Source organism: Mirounga leonina, unplaced genomic scaffold, assembly GCF_011800145.1.
Source record: "Mirounga leonina isolate KUSES-001 unplaced genomic scaffold, KU_Mleo_1.0 Mir_115, whole genome shotgun sequence".
In the NCBI taxonomy this organism is placed as follows: Eukaryota; Metazoa; Chordata; class Mammalia; order Carnivora; family Phocidae; genus Mirounga; species Mirounga leonina.
This window is the reverse complement of record NW_023270268.1, coordinates 100,961,054-100,985,538: the sequence shown is the minus strand read 5'-3', so window position 1 is coordinate 100,985,538 and position 24,485 is coordinate 100,961,054. Positions and strand designations below refer to the sequence as shown.

The following is a 24,485-nucleotide window of genomic DNA, read 5'->3' as shown; positions in this document are numbered from 1 at the left end:
AGGGATCCGAAGGGGTACGTGCACCCCAATGTTTATAGCAGCAATATCCACCATAGCCAAACCATGGAAAGAGCCAAGATGTCCATCAAGAGATGAATGGATAAAGAAGATGTGGTATATATATATACAATGGAATATTACGCAGCCATCTAAAAGAATGAAATCTTGCCATTTGCAATGATGTGGATGGAACTAGAGGGTATTATGCTAAGCGAAATAAGTCAATCAGAGAAAGACATGTATCATATGATCTCACTGATAGGAGGAGTTCTTAATCTCAGGAAACAAACTGAGGGTTGCTGTAGTGGTGGGGGGTGGGAGGGAGGGGGTGGCTGGGTGATAGACATTGGGGAGGGTATGTGCTATGGTGAGCGCTGTGAATTGTGTAACACTGTTGAATCACAGACCTGTATCTCTGAAACAAATAATACATTTATATGTTAAAAAGAAGAAGATAGTAGGAAGGGTAAAATGAAGGGGGGGAAATTGGAGGGGGAGACGAACCATGAGAGACTATGGATTCTGAGAAACAAACAGGGTTTTAGAGGGGAGGGGGTGGGGGGATGGGTTAGCCTGGTGATGGGTATTAAGGGGGGCATGTACTGAATGGAGCACTGGGTGTTATATGCAAACAATGAATCATGGAACACTACATCAAAAACTAATGATGTAATATATGGTGATTAACATAATAAAATTAAAAAAAAAATTAGGAGAAAATAGCCGTAACAGATATAATATAAAAAAGATAATTTCCCTAACATAAAAATAGTTCCTATAAATCAGTAAGAAAATACTTACCACTGGGTCATCTGGGTGGCTCAGTCGTTAAGCGTCTGCCTTCAGCTCAGGTCATGATCCCAGGGTCCTGGGATCAAGCCCTGCATTGAGCACCCTGCCCTCTCCCTCTGCACCCCACCCGCACTCATGCACACACTTTCTCTCTGTGTCAAAAAAATAAAATCTTAAAAAAAAAAAACCACCAAACAGAAAAATGGAAAAAAAGCCAAATTTAAAAATTTAAATGAATTTTAAACATGAAAAGATGCTCAATCTTACACATAGTATAAGAAATATACATTAAAACTACAAGGATATACCACTTTTTACCTACTTGGGTCAGCAAGATAAAAAAAAGTTTGATAATTCACTGGGTAGGTGAAGGTGTGAGGAAACAGGCACTCATGTTGCTGTGGGAATGTATATTAATAAAATTTTTATGGAGTACTACTGGGCACTATCTATTAATAATAAAACATACATGCCCTCTGACCCAGCAATTCATCTTCTGAGATTTATTTAACATATACCTGCGCGTGTGTGAAATAAACATATTTACAGAGATCTGCGCATACAAACCCAAAAGAATGGGAAAAAATCTAAGGGCCCATCGGTAAGAGAATAATTAAATAAGTTCTAGTATGTCCACAGAATCAAATAATAAGGAGCAGGGAAAGATAATGAGAGACTCTCCATGTACTGAGCCTGACATGGAATGATCTTGAAGGTATATTAACTGTAAAAAGCAACAAAATCTTGGATGCCATTACGTTTGTATTTATACCTGTATAACGACTTATATGGTTTTATGTACATTGATTGTTTTTGGATGGATTCATAAGTAACTAGTAAAAGCACGCCTCGGGGGAGGAGTAATTAAGTGTCTAAAGACAAGGATGGGGTGCAGACTCTCCACCATATCCCATCTCACACGTTCTGAAGTTTGTATTGTATGTATGTACGTAAAATTAAAATTCTACAATTCCACCAACATTAAATGTTTTATTGCTTTTGTCCAAAATGGCAGATATTTCTAAACAAATAAAAATAATCAGTTATCAAGGAAAATATAAAAACAATTCTTACATACGTGTAGTATGTGTTCACATGGTCCTTAGAAGACATGTATTTGTACTACAACTCAACAATAGGATTATCATATAAATTATATCTTACAGTTTTTGAGGATTTATATTTTCTGCTTTACCAAGTATTGGCTGTCGTGGAGAAAGGGCATAGGGTCTTCCTGTTTCAACACAAGTTTTAAGAGGAGGTGATTCTGTAGTCCTTTGTACACTGATTTTGAAAACCACTGTTTTCTAGTTTTTATAGTCTTTTAAGTGAAAACAGAATTTAAGCCTAACTGACATTTCTTTCTTATAGCTCACGTGGGAATTGGAGAACTCTAGAGCAGCGTCTGAAATAACAGGAAGAGTTAGGGAACCTGACTGCAAATGTGTACATTGTAAATCAGTCTCTATTTCTAAAGTACACATGTTCTTAGGATTACACAGGACAAACCGTACAATAACAGAGCACAAGGGGAAATACGTTTTGAAAAGAATCTTTGTCTTATTAACATTTTAAACGTGAATATCTTTTCTGACTTCTAATTTTGAGAATCACTTTCCGTTTTTTTCTAAAGGGAGACCGTGTCCCACATCTGTAGTCACTTTATTTAAAGCGTTCCGGAAAAGGGGATTATCTTCTTTAAGCAAAGCTTCTAAATACCTGTCAATCTGCTCCTGGTCTCCTGCTGGACTACCCTGGAAAAGAGAACCAACAATCAGAGCAGGCCAAGAAGCTGCAGGCTACACCTCTGTAATATGGGTGGCCTCGGGACAGTCCGCCTTAGGGTTCCTGCAGCAGCAAAACCCACCTGGCCCTGGAATAATGCCTTTCATCTTTTAAAATGTTTTCACCTTTAACCTCATTTTGTGCCCACAAGCAGTTAGGAACTTGGGTCATTTCTTTTTCTTCCTTAGTGGAGGTTAAGTTCAACTGGTTTCCATCTATTTAATTACTTGTCATATTCCTAAAGCCACTCCGCCTCCACCTTGTCCTTCTCTGTAATAGATTCTCGTCTCCCCATTTTAAAAAAAATTTATTTTTTTATTCTTTTAAAGATTTTATTTATTTGTCAGAGAGAGAGAGAGCAAGCACAAGCAGGGGGAGGGGCAGAGGCAGAGGGAGAAGCAGGCTCCCCACTGAGCAGGGAGCAGGATGCGGGGCTCGATCCCAGGACCCTGGAATCATGACCTGAGCTGAAGGCAGATGCTTCACCAACTGAGCCACCCAGGTATCACTTGTCTCCCATTTTAAAAGTTCATGAATCTGGAGTGCCTGGGGGGCTCGGTAGGTTAAATGGCCACTTTTAGCTCAGGTCAGGATCCCAGAGTTCTGGGATCGAGCCCCATGTCGGGCTCCCTGCTCAGTGGGGAGTCTCCTCTCTGTCTCCCTTTGCTCCCCACCCCTCCTTGTGCTCTCTCTCTCACCCAAATAAATAAAATCTTTAAAATAAACGTTCATGAATCTTTAGCCTTCTAGGAAAAACAGATGAGTAGGCAGATTTTGACTTCTCTGCCGGTTCTCTTCCTCTGCAGCATCTTTACCCCTAACCCTTGGCTTCCCGCCCTCATCTGTCTCCTTTTCTCTCCTTTCCCCCAGTTCTCTATGGGCAATTTCATACTCTCCTTCCCCGGGCTGCTTAGTCCAGGAACAGGTGGGCAAATGCCCCCTCTTCACGGACTTAAATATCACTCCCTCAAGCCCAGCCATGGGCTTAACCTGCTCTCCAACCTGGGCTGACGGATAAGAGAATTTTGAAAAAGGACCTTTCAGAAACAATCCCAGTTTTATGATTGTTCCCAGTCAGTGGCAACACCATCCTAACTTCTCCATCGCTCACCCAGTTCCATTAACTGTGCTTCTGCTCGGCTCCCTCTGCCCTAGGCCTCAGACAAGGCTGGACCGTACTGAGTCCCAGCTTTGTGCCTGGGGCCCTGTCCCTACAGACAAGCTCACCTGATAGTCATGTTCACCTAGATTTTCACTCACTGGCCCTGAGCAAGGAATGCCCTGTGTGACCCCTTCTGACACTGACAGCTCTCCGTCTGCTCGGTTGACTCTAATTCTTTGGCTCTGCTCTGTGCCTGGCAAACCAGACTTCCTTCTAGGACTTCCGGCTGGTTCTGTCCCCAGCCTCTGCATGGGCCTGCTCGGTCCATCTGCTCTGGGTCCCCCTCATTTCTCATCTCTGTTCTACACCAGTGCAGTAGGCTCTGGCGATCAGAGGCTGTGGAAATCGAAATCTGAAGTCAAGGATGAGAGTAAATCTATGTGGGCAAGGAGTCCTTTGAGTACCTCTCCAATGATACTAGATATACTCTGCGGGCTAAAGCCCCTCGCCTCCTTACCAAACTTCGTGAATAAAACAAATTAGTAGAATTCCTCTGGCTACTGTGCGGGAAAACCAGGGGTTTGGCATAGAAGGAAGAGCAAATCATAATTCTTTCATGTTTTTCTCCCAGCCACACATAGATGTGCTATTATGAAAGCCAATAATTTTTTTAAATTTTATTATATTATGTTAGTCACCATACATTACATCACTAGTTTTTGATGTAGTGTTCCACAATCCATTGTTTGCGTATAACACCCAGTGCTCCATTCAATACGTGCCCTCCTTAATACCGAAAACCAATAATTTTTATGAACTTTTTTGATATAGAGTAGTATTCGATTTTTATGACACAGAATTTCTTTGGTCTCTTGAGTTTTTGTTAGTAGAACAACCATCATCGCTGAAACTGTACCTCGGTGCCAGGCTCCGTATCAGATCTTTCACACATAAAAAACATTTGCCACTCTTTACAGCCACAAGAACCACAAGAGCTGTTGCCTAGGCCACCTAAGGCAGGGGGAGGGTGGTATCATTTTTGCTGTATACTTAAATTAAGCAAAAATATTTTCTGAGTTTCATTTTGTACTTAATAATAGAAGAGAAACCCCAAAGAACCCAAAAGACGTACATTTTGTGAAGGAGGAATGGATTCACCTTGAAATGTTCGCAGCTGGGACTGGAACCCAGGTGGCCTGGCTTCAAAGCCCATGCTCATCATGTACTATCCTGATGTGTGTGCATTTCCTGGTCTCTCCCTGACTCCCTGTCCTGGGCAAGGTAACCCTCCACTCAGTCAGGGCCCTCCGTGGGGCACTCAGCTCCTGCCCTCTCACCTTGTATGGCCCAGGAAGGCCCTGTCTCCTGTCCCAGACTCAGGGCCTGTGTCTGAGTACAAAATACCATGTGCTTTCCTAGGCTCAACTGTTGATTTCTCCATTTATTTCTAGCATCTATGGAAAGACTCCTCAACCATGGCTATACATATTTTAATTTTTTATGGATTATATCCAGCCTTTCTACATGCTGTAGAAAGAAGATGGACTTTCCCTCATTAGCTCAATCCATCACAGGAGCCCTGTTCTGTATGCGTTCGTCCATCCAAACAAGATGAACAGCATACTTACACAACGTTTCCTGACCTCTAACCTCTCCTCAAAGATTAGAAGAGCCCATTTTTAATTATGTATTGAGATAAAAATTAAAATACTTTGTTGTCTGATAAAATTGGAAAAAATTTCCTACTGGAAATACACAGTTGAGGAGACAGGGTTGATCAAACTCTACCAACAGCACAAGCAAAGGTTCTGATTTTTGTGAGAGAGGGAAATAACAGACCTTTTAAAAATGTTCTTATGTGTACTTTCAAAGTTCCTTTATTTATGATTTCAATATCCTTATAGGGAGAGTAGGGCTACGTTAAGTGACCTGCCCGGAGCCAGCAGGTGGATGACCTAGTTCAGTGCTCTCTCCACAAAGTACATTCCCACTACTCCAAATTTTGTTACTTACCAGCTGGAGTTTCTGCAATAGTGCTGCCAGTTTTACCCGAAGATTATTCAGTTTATCTTCAGTAATTTTTCTTTTTTCTTCACATTGTCCCAGAGATATTTCATTAACCACTCCTCTTTGATTTGCATCATAGATAATGGACTGCATTTTTCTCTTTAGTTCTCTTTCATATTGGGCCATGTAAACATTCTGGATCTGGGAATGTTTTTAAAAACAGTTTTAGTATATTTTTCAAGTACTACTTTTTGCCCTAATATCAGAAAGCGATTTCATATTCCAGTTCCGCATGTATGTACCAAGTGTCAACTCTACATCTGTGTATGAAATTTAAGACACGGAGACACCCTGAAGGAACTTGCAATCTGTTGGAAGAGGAAGAAAGACCAGGAAAAACGTGTGATACTCCAGTAACTATGAGGATGGGAGAAGCACACCAAGGTGAGCTTGGACACCCTCGCTTTGAAATGGAAAAAGAATCCAGTCGTGGTTGGATTTGTCTGCCCACCAGTGATACCAGAGTATGCAAGGCACAAAGGGGGTGGCTGGTAGTGACCCCCTCTCCACAGCACCAGAACTCACAGGTAGTGACAGAATGGCAGGCCACGCAGGGCTTTGCTGGCAGATGATGGCGTGTTATTTAGAACTCATGTCTGTAGCATCTGAAAAGCACAGAAGCTACCATCAGAGTAATTCCTGTTCTGTGACTTTCTTCGGGTCCCTTGTCCTGATGCAAAGAATATGGTTGTTGACGTACACATGTGACCCTTGCTAATTCGAGTCTTGGTTGTTTCCCACGAGTTCATGATGTGACCAAGGCACTCACAGAGTAGAAAAGGGAATGGAGAAGCAAAACGCTCCAATTTTTTTTTTTAAAGATTTTATTTATTTATTCATGAGAGACAGAGAGAGAGAGAGAGAGAGGCAGAGGGAGAAGCAGGCTCCCGAGGAGCAGGAAGCCTGATGCGGGACTCGATCCCAGGACCCTGAGATCATGACCTGAGCCGAAGGCAGACGCTTAACCATCTGAGCCACCCAGGCGTCCAAAACGCTCCAATTTCAAAATGACATGTGTCATTTTGTGTCAACATTTGGAGAGGGCCGGGGGATATTCTGAGAAAAGAGATACAGAGCAAATCCTGTTTTGATACACATTTGAATGTTTCTGTAAAAAGGAGATTGCTGTGTTCTGATATGACTGCGCTGCCAGGAAAACTGTAAGGTGGTCTCATTTGTCTTCTGGGTCTACTCTTGCCCCCTGCCCCCACCACATTCACTAATACCTACAGACCCCTCCCAGACACTGTCCATATCAGTCCCTTTAAACATCCATTTCTCCTCTTTCTATAAAATCCTTTAAACAAACAAACAAAAACCTCTAAATATACCGAATTCCATTTAACATTCACTAACCACCTCCTAAATTCAAGGCACTGAATTTTGTTATAGGTGATACAAAGATACAGAAGATCCAGTCCTTGGTCGCAAGAAGCGTCCAGTCTATAGAATGAGATAATGTAAGTATGCAAATATTGTGTCTTATGGGAGAAGCTGCAAGGTGCCCCCAAGCAAGGCACAGATATTTTTAGAGTTGAGAGGACGGTATGAATTCCCATTAAAGAGCATTAAGCTACTTAAAGTACTTAACTTTATTGGATTAATATCAGTAATTTAACCTCCAATTATTTATGCTTTTTTAAAAAAGATTTTTATATATTTATTTATTTGGGGGAGAGAGAGAACGAGCAGGGGGAGGAGCAGAGGGAGAGGGAGAAGCAGACTCCCTGCTGAGCACGGCCCTCACGGACTTGATCCCAGAACCCTGAGGTCATGATCTGAGCTGAGGGCAGACGCTTAACTGAATGAGCCACCTATGAGCCCTTATTTATGCTTTTCATGTGTTATTAATTAAGAGGAGTAATTGGACCCTGAATGTAAATGGGCTAAATGCCCCAATCAAAAGATACAGGGTATCAGATAAAAAAACAAGACCCATCGATATGCTGTCTGCAAGAGACTCATTTTAGACTCAAGACACCTCCAGACTGAAAGTGAGGGGGTGGAAAACCATTTACCATGCTAATGGACCCCAAAAGAAAGCTGAGGTGGCAATCTTTATATCAGACAAATTAGATTTTAAACCAAAGACTATAATAAGAGATGAGGAAGGACACTATATCCTACTTAAAGGGTCTATCCAACAAGAAGATCTAACAATTGTAAATATCTATGCCCCTAACATGGCAGCAGCCAATTATATAAGGCAATTAATAACAAAAGCAAAGAAACACATTGACAACAATACAATAATAGTGGGGGACTTTAACACTCCCCTCACTGAAATGGACAGATCATCTAAGCAAAGGATCAACAAGGAAATAAAGACTTTAAATGACACACTGGACCAAATGGACTTCACAGATCTATTCAGAACATTCCATCCCAAAGCAACAGAATACACATTCTTCTCTAGTGCCCATGGAACATTCTCCAGAATCGATCACATCCTAGGTCACAAATCAGGTCTCAACCAGTACCAAAAGAACGGGATCATTCCCTGCGTATTTTCGGACCACAATGCTTTGAAACTAGAACTCAGTCACAAGAGGAAAGTTGGAAAGAACTCAAATACATGGAGGCTAAAGAGCATCCTACTAAAGCATGAATGGGTCAACCAGGAAATTAAAGAATTAAAAAAAATTCATGGTGGGGCGCCTGGGTGGCTCAGTTGGTTAAGCGACTGCCTTCGGCTCAGGTCATGATCCTGGAGTCCCGGGATCGAGTCCCGCATCAGGCTCCCTGCTGAGCAGGGAGTCTGCTTCTCCCTCTGACCCTCCCCCCTCTCATGTGCTCTCTCTCAAATAAATAAATAAAATCTTTAAAAAAAAAATTCATGGAAACAAATGAAAATGAAAACACAACTGTTCAAAATCTTTGGGATGCAGCAAAGGCAGTCCTAAGAGGAAAGTATATAGCAATACAAGCGTTTCTCAAGAAACAAAGTTCTCAAATATACAACCTAACCTTACATCTAAAGGAGCTGGAGAAAGAACAGCAAATAAAGCCTAAACCCAGCAGGAGAAGAGAAATAATAAAGATCAGAGCAGAAATCAATGAAATAGAAACCAAAAGAACAGTAGAACAGATCAAGGAAACTAGGAGCTGGTTCTTTGAAAGAATTAATAAGATTGATAAACCCCTGGCCAGACTTATCAAAAAGAAAAGGGAAATGACCCAAATAAATAAAATCATGAATGAAAGAGGAGAGATCACAACCAACACCAAAGAAATACAAACAGTTATAAGAACATATTATGAGCAACTCTATGCCAGCAAATTAGATAATTTGGAAGAAATGGATTCATTCCTAGAGATGTATAAACTACCAAAACTGAACCAGGAAGAAATAGAAAACCTGAACAGACCTATAACCACTAAGGAAATTGAAGCAGTCATCAGAAATCTCCCAACAAACAAGAGCCCAGGGCCAGATGGCTTCCCAGAGGAATTCTACCAAACATTTAAAGAAGAATTAATATCTATTCTTCTGAAACTGTCCCAAAAAATAGAAATGGGAGGAAAACTTCCAAACTCGTTTTATGAGGCCACCATTACCCTGATCCCAAAACCAAACAAAGAACCCATCAAAAAGGAGAATTACAGACTAACATCTTTGATGAACATGGATGCAAAAATTCTCACCAAAATACTAGCCAATAGGATCCAACAGTACATTAAAAGGATTATTCACCACGACCAAGTGGGATTTATTCCTGGGCTACAAGGTTGGTTGAATATCCACAAATCAATCAATGCGATACAATACATTAATCAAAGAAAGAACAAGAACCATATGATCCTCTCAATAGATGCAGAAAAAGCATTTGACAAAGTACAGCATCCTTTCTTGATCAAAACTCTTCAGAGTATACAATATCATAAAAGCCATCTATGAAAAACCCACAGCGAATATCATTCTCAATGGGGAAAAACTGAGAGCTTTCCCCCTAAGGTCAGGAACACGGCAGGGATGTCCACCATCACCACTGCTATTCAACATAGTATTAGAAGTCCAGCCTCAGCAATCAGATAACAAAAAGAAATAAAAGGCATCTGAATCAGCAAAGAAGTCAAACTCTCACTCTTTGCAGATGATATGGTACTTTAGGTGGAAAACCCAAAAGACTCCACCCCAAAACTGCTAGAACTCATACAGGAATTCAGTAAAGTGGCAGGATATAAAATCAATGCACAGAGGGCGCCTGGGTGGCTCGGTTGGTTAAGCGACTGCCTTTGGCTCAGGTCATGATCCTGGAGTCCCAGGATCGAGTCCTGCATCGGGCTCCCTGCTCAGCGGGGAGTCTGCTTCTCCCTCTGACCCTCCCCACCTCATGCTCTCTCTATCTCATTCTCTCTCTCAAATAAATAAATAAAATATTTAAGAAGAAAAAAAAATAAAGTAAAATCAATGCACAGAAATCAGTGGCATTTCTATACACCAACAACAAGACAGAAGAAAGAGAAATTATGGAGTCGATCCCATTTACAACTGCACCCAAAACCATAAGATACCTAGGAATAAATCTAACCAAAGAGGCAAAGAATCTGTACTCAGAAAACTATAAAATACTCATGAAAGAAATTGAGAAAGACACAAAGAAATGGAAAATATTCCATGCTCATGGATTGGAAGAACAAATATTGTGAAGATGTCAATGCTACCTAGAGCAATGTACACATTTAAGCAATCCCTATCAAAATACCATCAACTTTTTTCAAAGAAATGGAATGATCCTAAAGTTTGTATGGAACCAGAAAAGATCCCGAATAGCCAGAGGAATGTTGAAAAAGAAAAGCAAAGCTGGTGGCATCACAATTCCAGACTTCAAGCTCTATTACAAAGCTGTCATCATCAAGACAGTATGGTACTGGCACAAAAACAGACACATAGATCAATGGAACAGAATAGAGAGCCCAGAAATGGACCCACAACTCTATGGCCAAATAATCTTCGACAAAGCAGGAAAGAATGTCCAATGGAAAAAAGACAGTCTCTTCAACAAATGGTGTTGGGAAAATTGGACAGCCACATGCAGAAGAATGAAACTGGACCATTTCCTTACACCACACACAAAAATAGACTCAAAATGGTTGAAAGACCTAAATATGAGACAGGAGTCCATCAAAATCCTAAAGGAGAACACAGGCAGCAACCTCTTCGACCTCAGCCGCAGCAAATTCTTCCTAGAAACATCGCCAAAGGCAAGGGAAGCAAGGGCAAAAATGAACTATTGGGACTTCAACAAGATAAAAAGCTTTTGCACAGCAAAAGAAATAGTCAACAAAACCAGAAGACAACCGACAGAATGGGAGAAGATATTTGCAAATGACATATCAGATAAAGGGCTAGTATCCAAAATCTATAAAGAACTTATTAAACTCAACACCCAAAGAACAAATGATCCAATCAAGAAATGGGCAGAAGACAGGAACAGACATTTTTCAAATAAGACATCCAAGGGGCCAACAGACACATGAAAAAGTGCTCAACATTGCTCAGCATCAGGGAAATCCAAATCAAAACCTCAATGAGATACCACCTCACACCAGTCAGAATGGCTAAAATTAACGAGTCAGGAAACGACAGATGTTGGTGGGGATGCGGAGAAAGGGGAACGCTCTTACACTGTTGGTGGGAATGCAAGTTGATGCAGCAATTCTGGAAAACAGTATGGAGGTTCCTCAAAAAGTTGAAAACACAGCTACCATATGACCCAGCAATTTCACTACTGGGTATTTACCCCAAAGATACAAATGTAGTGATCCAAAGGCTATGTGTACCACAATGTTTATAGCAGCAATGTCCACAATGGCCAAACTATGGAAAGAGCCAAGATGTCCATCAACAGATGAATGGATAAAGAAGATGTGGTATATATATACAATGGAATATTATGCAGCCATCAGAAGGAATGAAATCTTGCCATTTGCAACAATGTGCATGAAACTGGAGGGTATTATGCTGAGCGAAATAAGTCAATCAGAGAAAGACATGTATCATATGATCTCACTGATATGAGGAATTCTTAATCTCAGGAAACAAACTGAGGGTTGCTGGAGTGGTGGGGGGTGGGAGGGATAGGGTGGCTGGGTGATAGACATTGGGGAGGGTATGTGCTATGGTGAGCGCTGTGAATTGTGTAAGATTGTTGAATCACAGACCTGTACCTCTGAAACAAATAATACATTATATGTTAAAAAAAAGAAGATAGTAGGAAGGGAAAAATGAAGGGGGGAAATGGAGCGGGAGATGAACCGTGAGAGACTATGGACTCTGAGAAACAAACAGGGTTTTACAGGGGAGGGGGTGGGGGGGATGGGTTAGCCTGGTGATGGGTATTAAAGAGGGCACATATTGAATGGAGCACTGGGTGTTATAGGCAAACAATGAATCATGGAACACTACATCAAAAACTAATGATATAATGTACGGTGATTAACATAACATAATAAAATTTAAAAAAAAAAAAGAGGAGTATTTGGGAGCAGGGACCCAAATACCACTACACAGTGGCAAACACTTGCCAATATGTGTGTATTCACACACATACACACACACGCTTACACAATGTATTCCATTAAAGGTGAGACTTAATTGTGAGATTCGTGGATTGCCATGTAAAGAAATCTTAGATTTTTAGAGTCTCAAACTACCCAGACACTTGTGTGGGGACACCAAGAATTAATGTGATGCTGAAATCCTTGGCCTGCCTCTGCCCATTCTTACCTTATTTCCCTGAGTTGCAGGCCTCATTCTTCCAGGAAAACACCAAGCTCATTCCTGCCTCAGGCCCTTCACCCTTGCTGCTTTCTCTGTTCAGTGAGTTCAAGCCCAACCTCCACAAGACTCACTGCTTACCTCAGGTCTGTGCTAAAACATGGCTCAGGTACCCTTTGCTCTGAAATAGGCTGCCCCTTCCCCAACACACACCGTCACAGTCTACCCCCAGGCCCTGCACAATTATTTTATGTTTATTTACGTGTTTAGTAGCTATCATTACGCGATGTTACATTATGCTGTTATCTGTGTTTCCTCTAGAACGTAACCTCAATGTAAAAAAGCACTGGTTTTGTTCACCCCCTGTATTTCCCACGTGTGCCACACCATTGGCACTAAATGCGGAGAATTAGGAGAGAAGATGTGCAGCGTTCACAGCAAGGGGGTTTTAAGCACACAGGCCAATCCTGCCCTGAAATCCAGGCTATGTTCTGAGATCTTGGAGGGATACCCACTTTCAAACATCCTCAATTCAACCCACGAGAAGTTGATGACTTCCGGGCACCTGGGTGGCTCAGTCGGTTAAGCATCTGCCTTTGGCTCAGGTCATGATCCCAGGACCCTGGGATGGAGTCCGTGAGGGCCAGACTCAGCAGAGAGTCTGCTTCTCTCTCTCCCTCTGCTCCTTCCCCTGCTCGTTCTCTCTCTCCCCCAAATAAATAAATATATAAAACTCTTTTTTTAAAAAGCACAAATAATTGGAGGATAAGTTACTGATATTAATCCATGTACTTTAAGTAGCTTAATACTCTTTAATGGGGAGTCCTGCATCTGTGTCCCTGCTCAGTGGGGAGTCTGCTTCTCCCTCTGTCCCTCCCCCCTCTCATGCTCTCTCTCTCAAGTAAATGAAATCTTTAAATTAAAAAAAAAGTTGATGACTTCCAATTAAGGCAATAACCACCTCCTCCAGGAAGCTTCATAGATGCTTCCTGTGGGGGTTTTAGTCAACCCCAGGGAGTGCCGTACCCCATGGCCAGAAGGTGGAGTAGGGTAAATAATTCAAGGAGGACAGAGTCATAGATAGCTCAGACGTCACCAGTCACACAGAGTTCTTAGTGTTCAAAGCTCTAGAATTTCACAGCTTTTGCCATCTGAATGAAAGCCAGGGAACACATTTTGATAAAAGCAATAGTAGCAAGAAAACAAACCAAAACAAGTAAAATTAAAAAGAAATCTGAAAAACATTATTGCTTATCAGCAATAAAAGGAACGTACTATTGATAACACTTGAATGGATGTGAAGGGCGTTATGCTAAGTGAATACAGGCAATCAGAAATTGACACATAATATATGACTCCATTTCTATAGCATGACTGAAATGACAAAATGATAGAGATGGAGAACCGATTAGCGGTTGCCTGGAGTTGGGGTGCTTGTTTGTGTGCAGTGTGACTATAAAGGAGAGAACCGGGAGATCTCTGTGGTGGTGGGAGTCTGGATCCTGGTTTTGGTGGTGGTTACACAAATCCACACATATGAATAAAATGAGACACATATTTCACCAACTTCAATTTTGTGGTTTTGATATTCTACTGTAATTATATAATTAAGACATAAGCATTGGGAAAAATGGAAAGGTACATGAGACCTCTCTACTGTTTTGTAATTTCCTGTGTACCTAGAATTACTTCTCAATAAAAAGTTCAGAAGGCAACAGTGTTCATACAGTATGACATTAAGAATGTTTATATAGCCCACTATTTTCAAGGTCATATCTTAGTCTCTCAAAGTTCACAGTTTTCTAACCAAGCAAACGATATTTCCTTCGAACACTACCAGCCAGTTTCCTGATTTATTCTTCTGTCTTTCTCAGGCTAACATTTTCAGGAGGTTTCTATAAAAGGTAGCAATTTTGAGAACTTTCAAAGCTCAATGTAAAAGGACTTCTGGTTGTATTAACCTTTTAATTAGGAGTAGAGAATTGTAACAAGATGAGAGGCTTAGTTCTGCTGGTTAAACCTACTCTTGTAGAGGTATTTGAGGCAGATCAAAAATGGAATTCTTTCCAAACTCCATTAATTCAGAACAGAATTAGGATTTGAAAGAAAGGATATTCAACTGAGATTTTAATTTTCTGCCTTGAACTTAAAAAGTCAGAGTTCTAGCAGCTCTGGAGCTCCAGAATCCTAACAAGTTAGCACAAAGGAAGTCTGGCCTACAAGAGCTATAGATTTTTTACTCTACTTATAGGTATGTGACACATGAGTGTTTATGTGGGCCGGTACTATAGCAAAAACAATCAACCTTGATTCAGTGTACAAATGGTAGGGTCGAGATGCATTCAAAGGTACTGATTGAATGCTGGCAGGATACAGAGTTTGATAAGAAAGAATTGCTAACTTCAAGGATTCTATGATCTAGTTAAGGAGAAAATAAAATACAAGAAACAACTACAATACAGGGCAGAAAATTTAATTATTGCTAAAATAGTTTTAAGTTTCTCTCAGAACACAGAAAGTCAAGATTAAGTTCACCTGGACAGATTGAGGAAGGCTTGAAGTGGAAGGTGACATTGACCAGACCCAACATTGGGTGGGGAGGATTTCAAGAGCCCAACTGCAGACTGGGAGAGTAGACAAGAGTGCTCTGGGAGACAGCATGGGAAAAGGCTCAGAGGCAGGCCAGTCTGGTAGACTGGAACAATTTCATTTCGGATGGGGCAGGTGGTTTGTGAGAGGAAAGAATAAAAGATAGTGGTTTAGGCAAAGTCGTATAGGACCACCTATGTGGTCATAAATCATCTACTATTAATAGTAGTTATGGAAACCAGGACAAGGTGACCAAAGACATCTGTGACTTATCAAGGATCCTCCTGTGTTTTGATGTAGCCGTCTTTATTAAAAGTATGCAGCTTAAATCAAGTTGCATAGATCTGTCCTCTACATGGATTTCAAAAAATGATTTTAATAGTTTTTATAACCATCCAATTAAAATTACCAATCAATAATAAAGTCCTCATGACCAGTTTCATGTTGGGGAAGTCATGATCACAATGATTCTGTATTTTGCTTGCAACAACATCTCTGTTTCAACAGGAAGTCATGGTCTCCTGACTGTTTATCTTGCTTTGATTCTTTGAATTCCACTTGCCCTAAACACTAAGAGGATTCTACTCATCACTTCTGCTAACATGGTTCACCTTGTGTAAATACTTCCCTTATTCAGTCTGGTCTCCAGAACCCAACCACAGTCTGGCTCCATTACTGATCATACAGATACTAGAAAAATATCACTTAGGAACAAACGTGAAAGACACACATAAGCCTGGATAAACTAAGGTGCGTGACAACCTAATTCTTCGCAAATTTCTAAGTTTCATGGTGTTAAGTATTTAAGTCAGAGATCCCTAACCAGTAAATGAAGATCTATGGGAAGATCCAGGAGCCTGACTAGTAAATCTTGGAACTGGCTGCCACAGACTTCCAGTTGGGACAATTCCTGGTGGGACACTAAACAACCTGCCCACCACACACACCCCCATTCCACTGTCAGCAGCCCCCCATACGCATCTCATCATGCCACATCAAGGTCTCTAGTAAGTAAACAATAATTCTTTTACACCAAAAGGATGAGAAGCTGTGGTATATGTACGGCAAGTTACACACGCAGACCCTGTCACAGGATGAAGGAGCACAGTCTGGGTAAAGGGAAGATGGAAGACAGTGATGCAGAGAACGAGCATGGAGTGGGACACATCTGGGTTCCAATCCTGAAACTGTTACTTACTTGTATCATGACACTGACTATTACCTTGCTGACTCTCTCATTCCTCATTACTAACATAAGATAGTGGCATCTACCTCCCAATGTTTTGAGGGTTAATGAGGTATTGGCTTATATAAAAGTTTAGTTTAGTGTCTACCTCTAGTGGGCCTTGATCAATCCCTGCTTTACATTCATGGATGAAAATAATATAGTGCTAGAAATAGGATCAAAAATATATTGAATGAAAACTTTGTCCTGTAATCTAGTTAGGAAATGTGGACAAGCACGTCTTCAAGGTTGAAAATGTTCAGTGACTCCTTTTCAATGGACATTATTCAGGAAATAAACTCACTCTTCAGTTGAACAGGGATGGGAAACCTTCATTTCCATCTGTTTATCACATTCCAGTAGGCACCCATTCAGAAACATCAAAGGCAAATATATCGACAAGGCTGTGAAATTTAGGCACATCCTACACTTCAAATACTTTGTGATGCAGCCTTTCTAAGAACGAGTCTGGTTTACGTTCTAATTTTCATCTCAAGTTTGTCTGGTTATATATCTTTGGGAACTTACTTCGTAGTTCTATTTCACTTATGAAACAAGAATATCCAAATCTATTCCATTCCCTACAAAAGAGATGAGGCGGTGCCCTTCTTTCTGTTTCTGCTTCCCATAATTCCAGGGGTCACCACGCACCTCCTAGTCTTTATAGGTTTGCATGTTATTTTTAGTTTTCCAGAAGATGGCTGTAAGCATAAGTACTTCTAGTAGTATTAATTGTTTTTATAACTACTTTTATAATGGAAAAATCATAAACTTAAAAAACTGTTGACAGGATACTAAAAAACAAAAACAAACAAACCAACCAAAAAACCCCCCGGAGATATCAAACTGTCCAAAATAATTAAAAACTCTAATCTGCAAATGATTTCTGGTTTAGTCCAGTGTCTCAAGGACTTGACCTATTTCTTAAAGACACCGAACATCATATATTCTGTTCAAAATATAGTCCTACTCCCGGTGTTTCATAATCTTTTTGCTGTGGAAACATGTGCATTTTAAAATTCAAAAAAGATGTTGCTTTGTGACATCTGATATGCTACCCATTAATCTTAGTCTCGGTAAGAGAATACAAATTTGATTTCCTTCCAAACCTAACATTTGGAAATGTATATTATTTCTCCTTCGGAATATGGGATCATTTGGAATATAAATGACTACATTTATAAAAAACATTAAAAAGCTTACCTGGTTGAAGCACATTCTCAGCTTTTTGTTTGTCTGCTCTGGGCATTGCTCCGGCTGTTTTTGTAAATAATAGGACAGGATATTAGCTTTTAGAAAATGAGCTGTCTACAATGGAGTTATAATGTGCAAGTATCTAGTATAAAAACCATCAAAGCCTAGGACTGGCCAACACTGGTACTGGGGTCTTTTAAGCCTGGGTCCAATTAAATTAATTAAAGTATACCTCACCTTATTCCAAAAAAAAAAGATCAAGGCAGTTTACATAATAAACAACATGGTTAAACAATTGCAGAAGAAAAAAAAAGTGAAGGAAAAGTAAATGACAAAGATTATTCAAGAGGATGTCAAGAAGGTAGCTGGAGTCTGGGTCTCTGGAATGGGAACACCACAGAAAAAGACTGGGGAGTTACAGGCATATGGGATAGTATTTCAAGTCACAGACTTGTCTAGGTCACCTAGAAACAGCACTTAACAGAGAGAAGAAAATGGCCCAGGAATGGGCCCTCAGACGTGCCAACATTTAGAAACCAGAGAGAGAAGGAATTGAGTTGCCAGCAGAAAAGACGGGAGGAAGAAAAGCAAGAAAATGGGAAGTGCGTTGTCATGGAAGCGACACAAAGAAAGTGGTTCAAGAAGAAAAAAGTGGTCAAACTGGGCCAGTCTCTCAGAGGCCAGGTAGGATAAGAGTGACCACTGCATTTGTCGGCCTAGTGGTCACTGGTGGCCTCACAAGACAGTCTCAGGGAAGTAACAGGGTTGGAACCCTGGCAGGGAGATGGGGAGGGGGAGGAGGAGGAGGTGAGGGTAGAAGGTGAGGGAGCAGAAACCCTAATTATACGTTAGAAAATTAAGGGTTTCTCCCCGGGATCAGATTAAAGCATAAGTCACCTCTGTCAAATTATTTGGTGTTCTTTTCACTAACAGCCTTTCCATGTATATCCATCCTCTCCACAAGCAATGCTGAGCATGAAGGCAGAGAAAGCATCCTCCCACCCTCTTGTACCCCAAGGTTCTTCTGGGCTCCAGGGAGCACCTTCTGGCAGCCCCAGGCCTGCACAGCTCACTCAGCCTCACCACAGGCTGCAGTGACTTAGCGGCCTGCAGACAACCCATATGAGCCCAGGTAGCTGAACAGAGTTTTCTTTCTAATCCTATATGGCACTGTCCCTGAAAGGAGGTTTGGTAAATAGAATTTTCTTCATCTTTCCCTGTGATGTGTTAATGATTTTAGTAAGACTAGTGCTCTGGGCACCTGACATGGCTGACCCACCCAATCCTCACCTCAGCCCCCCATAACGAGTGGTTGAGGAACATGTATCTAAGCAATAGAAACTCTATTTTTGGTGTCATGGAGGGAAGTCAGGGACCATGTCCTGTTTCTTTTCATCTCTGCAACTTTCTGTTCTCGGTCTGTAAGATCTTCCCAAAGTTTATCTGAACCTTGGCCACACTGGTTTTAAATGCAGTTTTCATTCTGAGTCATCCATGTGGTATAAAGATCCCCATCTTCATTCACTTAAACCATTCTAGGTCCTCCTCCTGGTAGCACTTTACAATGTGTCTTCAATGAAGATTAAGGTCAGGCTATTCTGTCATTCCCTCAAAGTTCCAATAAACCTGGCTTACCTCAAAACTTGCTGCAAGTTCCTCCACAGATGTGTAGCCAAATTCTGATGGTAGCTGATACTGAGGGAAAAAGTACTGAAGAATCTCCCTAGGAATATGAGCAGACCGGAGATGGTCATATACAGGGAACAGGGACGCAGCACTCATCTGTCAGAACTGCTGGGGGTTAAACATCTTGGCAAAGATGAACATTCATGCCCACCAAACTGTTTTAACCCGTCATCAAAGTCTTCCCCAAGAAGCATAGACTGGGGAAAGGGAAGTGGGCGTGGCTATAAAAAGGCAACAGGCGGAATCTTCAGGTTGAGGCGACTGTTCTGTATCTTGACTGTGTCCACGCCAACATCCTGTGATAGCGTTACCACCGGGGAAAAGTAGGTAAAGGGTACAGGGCATCTCTCTATATTATTTCTTACAACTGCTTGTGAACCAATACTTATCTTAAAATTAAAAGTTTATTTAAAAAAGAAAGGAAGAAAGAGGAAGAACGAAAGTGGAAAGAAAGGAGGGGAAAGGAAGGGAGAAAGAAAGAGAAAGAGAAAGAAAGAAAAGGAAAGGAAAAGAAAAAAAAGAAGAGAAGAGAAGAAAAGAGAAGAGAAGAGAAAAAAGAAAAGAAATGAGAGTGAGAGAGAGGAAGGAAGGAAGCAGGCGGGCAGGCAGAAAGCAGGCATGGGCTCACAATGCCCATCCATAATCAAGCAGCCCAGAAAAGCCCTGCACCTACTTGAGTGTTCTCCTTGCAGAAAACTTAGCATTGCAAAATTTCTGAAGGAAAGACACTGTCTCCTGACTTTTTTTTTCCCCTAAGAAAGCCAAAGAATTCAATTCTCCAGAATAATTCCTTTCATCTGGGGCTCTGCTGCTACTCTTAGAAATCATACGTGGACCCTGTTCTTTCCAGTGACTGGCCATTGTTCTGACAGGTTCCGAGTTTTTTAAGGATATTATGTTTTAATATTCATTTATAGTTTTAAGGAAATTCAATCCAAACGTTAAAAATCCTCAGCACTACACAATGTCAAATATAACACACACACACACACACACTCACACTCCTCAGAATTATTTACCCAGTTAGTAAGAAGGTGAGTGAGTTCTGGGCATTTGAGATGAGCAGAAATCAGATGGGATGGAGAAGAGACCTACAAATTGAGTCCCGAGGAAAGGTGACCTGTGGTCACCGCTAGGGCTGGTTTGGTGGGACAGAAGCAAGGAGGTCTTTTACACAAACCAGCCCCTTCTCTCTCTAAATCCAGCCTCCCTTCCCTCAACACACGGTTCGAGCCTCTCCTGAGCAACAGTCCTTGTCAGGGTGGGTATAAATGCTTTTGGGTTTAGATTTAGAGCATATCAACCATCTTCTGGGGAGGTGCTTCCAGAGAAGCAAATTTCAGGTGGTGGTAGCACTGGGTTGGGACTGGGAGAGGGTGAAGGGGAGGCTAGGGGAGAAAAAGGTTCTAGATTAGTTCTGAATTATTCTCAACCTCAGCAATCTCTGCATCAGAATTTATACCACACATCATCTATCATCTAAATAATTTCTCACACAAACATACTAATATTTCTAAAGCTAGATACCATTTTAAAATAAAACACAACTTTATATAAAAGTTTTACAGCTTCTGCCATGTTGTATTTTCTCAATACACTCAAGCTCAGTAGTCCCCCAGATAGTCCCTGAACCCCACCACCACATAGCTTTTACCCAGTGGCCCCTGCCAGAGCCTGGCATCTGCTCCCATGCTAGGAACCCATACGTTCTTATTTCATGGAATTCAGCCTCATGGGGAATGCAGACAGGGAAGCAAGCTTTTCTAGGACAGTGTGATAAATGCTGGGATGAGAATGGGAATGCAGCGCTATGGGCACCGAGATGAGGGGCCCTCCCCATCATGGGGAGCCCCGGAGGAGGAGGAGGAGTTAGCCAGCTGTGGGGCAGGAGGGTGGGGGCGCATGAAGCATGCATTCCCAGCCACTGCACTACATGCTGGGGACAAGTGTTTTCTGGCAATAGTGAGCCCCCTGGTCACATTCAACCACTCTTTATAAAGTGCTGGAAGTGTACTAAGTGCTACTATATGCTTGATATATGTAACTTCAAGTCATCTTTATGGAAACTCTTTGGTTGAGGACTTATTCTTACTTTGAGCCTCTCTGGTTTCCTAATGATTAAGGACCTCTCCCCCGCCCCCCCGCAACAGGCCCTAGCAGGTGCACTCTCCTTTGTCTCTCTCCCTCCAGGGTCTCTGCTTTCTGCCTTTGACTCTCTCTTCCCCAGAGCTGCTGCTAATTAGCTTTTCCCTCAGGGATTCTGTCCCATAAGACCTACAAGACAGAGGACAAATTATACAGCTCCTCTGGTCTCCAAGCACAAACACATAGACCTCTTCCTTTTCCTGAAAAATTAATTCAGAAAAACTGTTAGATGCTGTTAGGAAACTGTAAGACACCAAAAATGGCAGAAGCAAGGTCTGAATGTAGTTAAGAACTCTTAGAAAATTCCTTCATGTATTATCTTGAGTCCCTTTCTTCCCTGGTATCCCTTGCCGGTATCTTCTTTTGTTCCTGGGAGGTATCAAACCTCCCTCCACTCACAAACTTCAGGTTTCCCTTAGGACATAGTGATCCTCTAATCCAGGAAAGGTACTGCCAGGAGTGTGCCAGGAGGCGCTCAGCACCAAACTGCAGGAATAAAGTGGGGTCTGTTCACCGGTAGCCACTGAGTCAGATGGATACTGTGCTGTGGGGGACTCGTCAATCACGTGCCACCTTCTCAACAGGACTCTTGTCCCACAGGAACAGCCCTTCTTCCCTTGGAGCATCTACTCACAGCTCTGCCCTCAGACTTGATAATAAAATCAGGAACATGTCTTTGTTTAACACTGTCTCTCTTCTCAAGACTTTAAGAAATAGCCTAAAGATCTTCCAGAGCTGTTACTAGCATCCAGGATTATAGGAGGTCCTCTGCTCAGATGCCCATCTCAGCTGAATTCCTATAAAATACATACCCAGATCTGCAAGTCCAATCTGGAAGTTTTTAAAGAGTTCAACCAGGTGAGCTACAACCCTGAGTCAGCGCTGTTTCTGTCTGTGATGGCCAAGCTTGGAAGCGCTGTGGCTGAGGGTCATTTCCTTTTCACTCCCCAGTCCGATTCCCTTCCCAACAGAGTAGCTTTTTCTTAAGAAAAATCTCCTACTTGCATTAATACAGTTCCATTCCCTCTAGACATGAGCAGTAAAACACAGAAGTACCTGGTCACCCAGCTGCTCTTTTTAAAAAGTAACCAAGTTCATAAGCTCGGTCTTAGCTAAGAAAAAGAGCAAGCCTCTTACTTGAGGTAGATTGAAACTCTCTTCTCCAACCCAGTGAAAGAGAAAGATGAGGATGAACAGAAATGGCATAGCTTAATTTCTTAAAACCTGGAATCAGATCACGTTTTTTGACAGACCCCCAACTGCTCATGTATTCACTTTTGTGGGTTTTTCTCTTGCTTTGGTAACTGGCAGCCACCTGTAACGAGGGACTTCCTTTTTAAAACTTATTTTTGATACTTTTAAAATTTAAGCTAACACAAAGCATGTTTGGGCTTTTACGGAGTTGAAATAAATGAAGTCTGCCTCATTATCAAGTTTACACACACAATAATGAACTGAAACAAGGTGTCCGAGGGTTAGCAGTTCAAAGCAAGGACTATGAGACTGTCAGGATTGAAATTCCAGCTCTACCACCCAAGAGTTATGTAATGCTGGGCAGATTACTCAAACTCTACCAACATCAATTTTCTCATCCATAAAATGGGGATAATAAAAATCTAATTACCGGGCTGTTGAAAGGTTTAAGTGAGTTAACATATGCAAAGCCCTTAAGACAGTGCCTGGTACACCAGAAGTGCATAATAAATACATATTATTATTATCATTAGGATCATCTAATACAATTTAACAGTGTGGATCTGAGTTTAGCTCATCTACCTCTGACTTAACACAACTCAGTCATACCCCATAATCTGAAAATATTTTAATATCCAGCAATACTACTCACTGCATTTTACATTAATCTTTATTAAAAGTATTAAAAGTATTCTTTGAGGGGCCCTTAGGTGGCTCAGTCAGTTAAGCATCTGACTCTTGATCTCAGTTCAGGTCTTGATCTTAGGGTCATGAGTTCGAGCCCTGCATTGGGCTCCATACTGGGCATGGAGGCTACTAAAACAAAAAAAAAAGGCATTCTTTGAATACCTACTAATATATGCTAGACAGGGTGTGGAAAATCCAATCTGTTTTCAAAGATGTTACTATATTTGGGGATTAAATAAACTAAATAAACTAATACACATAAAACAAAAAGTAACATAAGTCAGAAAATACTAAACTGAGCATAATCAGGTAATGAAAATGAACAATGAAAACTACTATTTTTATTAATTTATTCCATTAACATGAAATAAACAGAAGTGACCGGACTCTACTTTGGCAGTGTGGAAAGGGATAAGGCTGAGGTCATGTCCACAGTGAACCATGTGGAGGGAAAGGGCTCTATCGACTCTCTTGTGTGACAAGCCAGGCAAATCTGGGGAGGGATGGTCAGTGTAAAGCACATGGAACCCTCCACGTTCTACACAATCAGCCACAATCCTTGTGCCCCGAGACATGTGAAGTCTAGTAACACAAGGAATAACACGTGGACCAGATACAGAATAGTGCAGCACAGGGGGTAAGAATAACAAAGAAGACAAGAAATCTGTTTCATCCGTGAAATGTGAGAAAACATACTGCATGCTGCTAAAGGTGAAAGAGAAGATTGATAAATGAGGAGCTCATTGTGTTCCAGTTAAGCTTTATGTTCTGTACAATTCTTTTTCCACTTAATATTTTTGTAAAACAATCACCACAAAAAAATGCAAGCCGGTACCAAAAAGAGCTGATTTATTAATACATTTGGCTTTCAGAGTGTTCAGTTGATAATAGCATGATGATTTCAAGCACCAAAAATTCTACATGTTCATTAGGGAGATGGTTTCTGGGAAATTTTAATTTTCTAGTGATGCCTAATTATAGAAGTGAATGTACTTTAATGTCTTAGTACACTCAATCACATTATACCCTTTTTGATCACACGTAACATTAAAATTAATAGTAATGATACACTTAAATGCAGAACAAAGATGAGCCAAGGAAAAAATTAGGAAAATGATGATACACAGTGGCGCACCCAAACTCTGCTGCAACACAACCAGACAAGGCTCTCCAGATCTCAGTGTAGAGAACAGCGAAGGGTATGTGTGTGTGTGTGTGTGTGTGTGTGATAAAATGTATACATACATACACACACACATATATATACACATACATATATACGTTTCTGTATGTATATG

At 41.1% G+C, this 24,485-nt stretch overlaps 1 protein-coding gene across 1 annotated transcript in view; it reads right to left on the bottom strand.

The window, feature by feature from the left end:
* Positions 1–2,402: 2,402 nt before the first annotated feature.
* The window catches only part of MORC1 (MORC family CW-type zinc finger 1), a 170,427-nt gene continuing 148,344 nt past the window's right edge, over positions 2,403–24,485 (bottom strand). Inside the window, exons 25-28 of the mRNA XM_034990914.1 lie at positions 19,111–19,198; positions 17,485–17,538; positions 5,693–5,887; positions 2,403–2,546 (exon numbers count right to left, since the gene is read on the bottom strand). Coding sequence (XP_034846805.1) covers positions 2,403–2,546; positions 5,693–5,887; positions 17,485–17,538; positions 19,111–19,198 — 481 coding nt within the window. The remainder of the gene's footprint in view (positions 2,547–5,692; positions 5,888–17,484; positions 17,539–19,110; positions 19,199–24,485) is intronic.